At 36.0% G+C, this 7149-nt stretch overlaps 1 protein-coding gene across 1 annotated transcript; it reads left to right on the top strand.

Annotated features, from left to right (window-relative positions):
- The first annotated feature begins 4356 nt into the window (after positions 1-4356).
- On the top strand, positions 4357-4939 carry LOC125190469 (auxin-responsive protein SAUR71-like). Its single transcript, XM_048087788.1, has one exon. It carries the CDS (start codon positions 4455-4457, stop codon positions 4812-4814), a length of 360 nt encoding a protein of 119 aa, XP_047943745.1. The 5' UTR covers positions 4357-4454; the 3' UTR covers positions 4815-4939.
- The last annotated feature ends 2210 nt before the right edge of the window (positions 4940-7149 follow it).

The raw sequence follows: 7149 nt of genomic DNA, 5'->3' as shown, positions 1-7149 counted from the left end.
TCATCCGTCCCATATAAATAGTCCATATATATTTATCGAAACTTTTTCTTATTTTCTAGTACTTTATCATTTATGAGCCACACCATCCACTAATACTATTGCAACTAACATTTCTTTTTCTCTCTAACTTTATCTTTATGGATTCCACCATCCATTAATATTATTTCAACTATATTTCTTATTCTCTCTAGCGTTATCTTTATAGATTCCACCATCCACTAATATTGTTTCAACTACCTTTTATATCATTCTTTCTTACTTGACTAATTACTCCATCCGTCTCACAATAAGAGTCACATTTGATATGTACACGAGTTTTAGAAATGTAAATAAATAGTGGATTGGAAAAGTTAGTGGAATATGAGTGAAGTTAGGGCTGTCAATTTTTGGCACGACACGATAAATCGACACGAATCCGTACGAAATTAATGGGATTGAGTCAAAGCTTATTGTGTTTGTGTCTTTATCGGGTCGACCCGTTAAGAACACGAAATTTTCGTGTCGTGTCGTGCTCGTGTCAGGTTCGTGTTACCGGATAAGAAATAATATTAGATTATTATTAATTTTTAATGTTTTAAAAATAATATTTTTTTTGTTGGATTTTGTTGCTATGAATCTATTGATGTTATTGTTCACCAAATTAGATTGTGTAATCAAATTTTAGGTTTTTAATTAAACTTTTAATGATCTTATTCAAAGTTTTGTAACTATTGTTAATCAAGGGAAGTTGTTATTAGGTTCTTACCATGTTATCAGGTTTTAACCGTGTTATCAGGTCGTGTTGTTATAGTGTCGTGTCATGTACGTGATGTTATAGTGTCGTGTTGACCTAAGGTGGTTCATGTCGTTAATGGGTTCGTGTCGGGTTTGGGATTTTCTTCGTGTTCATGTTTGCTTTTATTGGGTCGTGTCATTATCACGTTGACCCGATACCGACTCAACACGCACGATTTTCCACCCCTAAGTGAAGTGGTCCATTTTTTTATATTGGTTTTATAATAGAATGTGAGTGAAGTGAGTTAAGAGCATCCATTTTTTTATATTGGTTAAGAATTCTATTAGTGATATGGTCTATTATATTTACACCTCATCCGTCCTATAAAATTTGACACTATTGTGAAGATACGTGTTTTCAGGAGCAATTGGTAGAGTATGAATGAAATAGAAAAAAAAAACGATTGAAGTATGAATGAGTTCTTCATTAGAGTGAAAAAAAATTACTACAAGTAGAAGTGGTCCATTTTCCCGGCGCTAGCCGGTCCGCTCGCCGAACCTTTGCGGCCGGCTAGCGCCAAATCGGCGAGATTTTCAGCGAGTGCACGCCGATTTTTGAGCGTGACCGATGCGCTCGCCGATCGGCTGGCCGCCATTGCAGGCGGGCGATCGGCGAGCGATCGACCAGCACTTTTTATTATTATTATTAAATTTTCGAAACACTATATATACGCGATTTTCACGTCATTTTCATTCGCACCACTTTTTTTAACGAGTTTTCTCTCTCTCTTTAATTTCTGTACAAGAGCAACAACGCGAAATGAGTAACGCGGGTGGTAGTACTGGTGGTAGTGGTGGGGATGCTGAGGAGTACAAACGGCAAATGAACGAAGCATTGGAGGTCTATACGTCCGGTGAGATAAACCGGCTGATACAAAGGGCCTTGCAGCCGGTGGTACCTCGACCTCGACCCGTTGTCCACCACCGAGCAGTGATTGATCGGGATCACGTAGTTGCACATCAGCGGCTATATGACGACTACTTCGCAGAGTAGCCGTGGTTTGGGGCCAACCCCTTCATGTGGCGTTTTAGGATGCGCTGGGAGCTGTTTATGCATATCGTTGACGCTTTGGAGCGTCAATATCTGTGTTACTGCTTCAGGCACGATGCAGCTGGCAGACCCGGCCACACCCCTATTCAAAAGTGCACTGCGGCGTATTTTGGGGTAGTCGGGTCGAACAACGACCTCAACGTCCTCAACTCGTCGCCCCTTTTCAACGAAGCAGTGTCGGGCGTCGGTCCGGCCATCAGTTTTGTCGCCAACGGCAACCGGCATGATATGGGCTACTACTTGGCGGATGAGATATACCCTAGGTGGCCCGTCTTTGTGAAGACGATCGAGATGCGCAAATGAGGACAGGAAGGCCTTTTTTTTATTATGTAATTTTTTTTAATTAATGTACTTTTTTTATTTTAATAAAATTAATGAATTTTCCCGTATATGTGTCGTAAATTTAATTCCGTATTTTGTGTTTAATTCCGTAAATTTAGTTTTTTTTTAAATTTTGATTGTTGTGGCTAGCCTATTGCTTGTCCAGTTGTTTGTCCTGATGATGTGGCAGGAGAAATTTTAGTATTGATGATCTGGCAGGAGGAGTTTGTGGCTAGCCGGCTAGCCTATGGCTAGCCTAAAGTCATTGTGGATGCTCTAATGGAATGTGAGTCCTACTTACTATTTATTGGTAAAAGTGAAATGTAACTTTTATTGTGGGACGGACCCGAAACGACAAAATGTACTCTTATTGTGGGACGAATGGAGTATGTATTAAAACTTGTGTTATCCTAAAATAACTGATTTATATAGAACGGAAGGAGTATATTACATTAAATTGAGGCAATAAATATATGAATTTATTGAGATACTATTATAATATATAGTCCAAAGTCAAATTTCTTCTCGAATAAATACTTCGAAAGGGTTTACTGGACAAGGTCTGATTGAATCATGACTTGTATTATTGATATGAAGTTTCCATACTTAGTGTTTATAGTATAAGTTTAATTTGTTAACATAAAATTATACTATACTATTAAATTAAAATGACGGAGAACTTCATGAAACTACAATGCAAATACGCGTCTCATGTTAATATAATATTTATAAATAGAGAATTTCCACCAACGTAACCTGTTTATGTTCTTGTACGCCACGTAATTAATACATAGTTCTAATGATTGATTTTAAATATTTTATAAATAGGAAGATAAATAAATAGTTGAACAGATATATTTAATCTAAAAATATCGTCGGCGTACTGCCTATTTCAATGTGAATACACTTGTTTTAAGTCTGAACTGGATGTTGAAAATTTCTTGAATCTGAAGATTGAAGAATCCCACTAGACTCAACTGTCAGAATCATATTGTTTATTATTTATTTATTTATATAAATATTATTCTATTCAGTTTAGTAGACTGTTTCTCACCCATTGGACTATGGCTTAATTAAAAACAATGATTGTTCTTTGTTTATAAGCATAATTAGGTGAACATTTTATTTAGTCACCGTTGCCCGTTGGTACTTATATTGGGCTGAAGACTTAATGAAGTCATATATAGTGGAAAATGTGACTTTATGTCTCAATATTTTTTATAGTTAATATTTAGTAACCAATTCTTGTATTTTAGAATTATGTCTAGGTTCGAATTTGTTCGGCATCTGAAATTCAACGGGACATGGAATTCCAATTTGAGTATTTATATTTAAAATTCATAAACGACATTGTTCTGATAAAAATTATTAAAAAATTGACAGTTTCGAAATATATGAAATAGTAATCCTTCCGTCCCATTAAAAATGACTTACTTTCCTTTTTGGTTTGTCCCAATCAAAATGACACACTACTAAAATGGAAACAACTTTTTCTCTACTTTATTTCTCCTCTCTTACTTTACGCTCTCTACTAATACACAAAATAGAGTTGCATAGAAACTCGTGTCGTCTAAGGAAAGGGTCATCTTTCTTTAAATGGAGGGAGTATTAAATTTCTCAACTCGTCCACCGCCTCCATATATGATTCTCTTTCAAAATGTATGAGGGACACATTAGAATAAGTGTAACTTAAATACTCATGCTTAATATCAGGAGCTCATTCAAAGAGTGTGCGCATTGACTACATTCCACCATGGAATTTGGGAAGAAATTTTAATCAAATTGACAGTTGATCATAAGTACTTGTCGAACTCCAAACTTTTGGTCAATTAATCAGATAAGAAATCTCCTAAACTCGCAAAATGAAAATTTAAACAAGTTAGTCCCAAAGTAAAATGTGTAAATTTCTTAATAGAATTATAGTAAAAATTAAATTTAATTAGTTTAGGGTTTTAAAATTAGAAGCAGTTAAAATGAGGCGAAGTAGCGGTGTCACATGATTTGTCTTTCCCGGTCCGTGAAAAGTGCTATTTCCACTCCGGGAAAACACTTGTGTAGTATAAAATGTTAAAATTAGGCAAATTATATTAAGCAAAAAGTTAATTAAATAGGGTATAATAATTGTACCTGCCAAGTACGCACATCTGTACCTCCCAATAACCTTTCTGTGTACACTCAACTCAGTATTTATACCCCTACTCCCCCTCTCTATCTCTTCATCTTCCCTTCCATTACTCTCTCTCACTAAAACCAAACACCTCTCCCTCTCGATTTCGATTTCGATTTCGATTTCGAGATCTCAATCGATATGAAGAAGCTCATCAGAAGATTATCCAAAGTCGGCGACTCGTCGCAGTACTGGCTGCTCAGGTCGCAATCGAAATCCGAGTCGCTGCGGAAGCGCTCGTCCTCCGGCGGCGTTCCGGAGGGGCACCTGCCGGTGTACGTGGGCGACGAGATGGAGCGGTTCGTGGTGAGCGCGGAGCTGTTGAATCACCCGATCTTCGTGATGCTGCTGAATAAATCGGCGCAGGAGTACGGGTACGAGCAGAAAGGCGTGCTGCGCATCCCCTGCCACGTCTTCACCTTCGAGCGCGTGCTCGAGGCGCTCCGCATAGGCGTCGCCGACGCGCAGGACCTTCTCAATTCGCTCACCGATCACTTGTAGCGCCACCAATTTTTCCTTTTTCTCTCTGCCTTCTGGATTGTATATAGCTTTGCGGAGAGGCTAGGGTTTTGTTCAATAGAAAGTTATGACGGAAAAATAGGATTAATTAAACGTATATTTCTTCAGCTCTGATTTAATAATTCGTTTGATTTCTCTGAAATTGAAATTGCAAGAATGTTAGTATGTGATAGGCAACTTATAATAATGAATACACGGAAAGGTACAAAAATTAACAAAGTGTACGGTTCGTACAACGAGGAAAACGGAAAGTAACGGTAGAAGCGGCGTGACTGAGTTATGGAGAAATGCGCCGTCGCGTGATTATCGGTGGCGCTTTGCGGCTTCCGAAATTGGAGCATCGGATTCCGAAATCGAGGGGTGTAGTGGTCATTTCTCGGGAGGGGTAGTTTCGTCATGTTGGAAATATCTTTTTATTCTTGAGGAATATTTGGGTTGTACGGAGGGGTGGTGTCCATGCCATCTCACCTACTCTCAACGGTGTCATCAATTTTTCTTTTAGCAAGATCGGTCCATCCGTTGCTAACTGCGCTATGTCTCTGCGGGCACTGTTTTTTCTACCTATTGTGTTGTTTATGAACTTAACTTACAGATAAAGTATAATCGTGAAAAGTTTAAATGAGTAGTACTCAAAACAAATGAACATATATCTAATTCTAAGTGATTAAAAATTGCAATTAGTTTTTTTAATTCCGTCATTGAAAAAGTAGCCTTCCTCCAAAATCTTTCTTTGGAGCGACTTGGTAATTGCTGATAATATTCAATTGTAACATATATTAAGATAAAATTATTTGGATTTGAAATTGATTTCCAATTTTATACACATTCAATTTAATAATTTGAATTCTATATGTATTTAAATAAATACTATGGAGTATCAACTAAGTATTCTTTAAATTAAAATAATTTAACTTCAAATTTAATTATCTAAAAATGCAATTACATGACAATATAATTACAAATTCATTTTACCAAATACTCCCCAAAATGACTTTTATTTTTATTTTATTTTATTTTATTTAGAAAAACATGTATGATGATAATTGTACCACGAAATCCGCCCCTTTGGGCAAACATTAGGAGGTGGGCAAAAGATGTTCTAGAAGAAGTATAGCTCAAGTTGGTAGAAAATTATGAATTTTGAATGCTAAATCCACCCATTTCCTTTTTTCAGATCTCTATTGCATGCTAAATTTTTTACCAGGAAACTAAGCCCTAACAGGCTCATTATTTATTTACTTGGTTCTTGTCCTACCAGTTAGATCAAAGCAAAGCATATGCATAGATGATAGACCCCAAGGTTTCATGAACTTTTTTATTAGTTACTAGTATATCATTTAAATGTTATTCAAGGCTGATATGCCTGCTGAATTTAAGGACACTTTCATATTAATAATTAATTTATTTGTCCTTTGAGAAAAGGAAATGATTTGTTTTTTTTTTTTTTTTTTTTTTTTTTTTTATGTAATTCTCGGTGGTGTAATCTTGGTAAAGGAAAATTACGGTTAGATGAGCAAAATGGGGAAATGTAAATACTATACACATTGCATAATAGTGGTAAAAAAAATATGATCTAGATCCCTCAGTCTGCAAATAAAGTCGTGTTTTTTTATTTTAGTCCGTCCGTGAATAGGAGTCTCGGTTCACTTTTACCATAAATAGTAATAGAGTCTCACATTCCATCAACTTATTCCACTCATATTTCATTTAAAACTAATAAGTATATATATATATATAGGATTGTGTTAAAATGACAACACCTCTTAAAGTAACACCATACCACCATTCCTAGCCAATCATTTGTACATGTGGACGAATAATAAGTTGTCATGTGGCAATCATAAAAATTGCTCAAGGGTAAATTTTCGCGGACTGCAATATCCAATACACTAGACTGCAATTTTTCCCGACTGCAATATCCAATACGCTAGACCGCAATCTATAGATTGCAGTCTAGCGTTTATACTATTGCAATCTAGCATATATAATATTGCAGTCTAGTGTGGTGTCACAAGTGTCATTTTAAGAGTGTTGTCATTTTAACGCACCCCTATATATATATATATATAGAGAGAGAGATGTGATCATATCATAACCCCCAAATTACATAATAACTCTATAACCAAATCTGGACCACACATATTTGATAATCTTGTGGTTGAGATTAAAACTTAGATTTACTTCATAAAAAAGGCGCAGAGGGGTAAAAATGTAATTTCCTCATTTAATTTCTGAATTTTACTCTAAACGCGCGATCCACACTTTCATTCTGTTTGAACTCAATTCTCTCACCTTCATCTTCATCTTCATCTTCACA

This window comes from Salvia hispanica, chromosome 5 (assembly GCF_023119035.1).
Source record: "Salvia hispanica cultivar TCC Black 2014 chromosome 5, UniMelb_Shisp_WGS_1.0, whole genome shotgun sequence".
Classification (NCBI taxonomy): domain Eukaryota; kingdom Viridiplantae; phylum Streptophyta; class Magnoliopsida; order Lamiales; family Lamiaceae; genus Salvia; species Salvia hispanica.
The sequence above is the reverse complement of the archived record's forward strand: the minus strand, read 5'-3'. Positions and strand labels throughout refer to the sequence as shown.

Bases quoted from the DNA above. Each gene is read 5' to 3' on its own strand.
- LOC125190469 (XM_048087788.1), top strand. From the start codon at position 4,455: ATGAAGAAGCTCATCAGAAGATTATCCAAAGTCGGCGACTCGTCGCAG.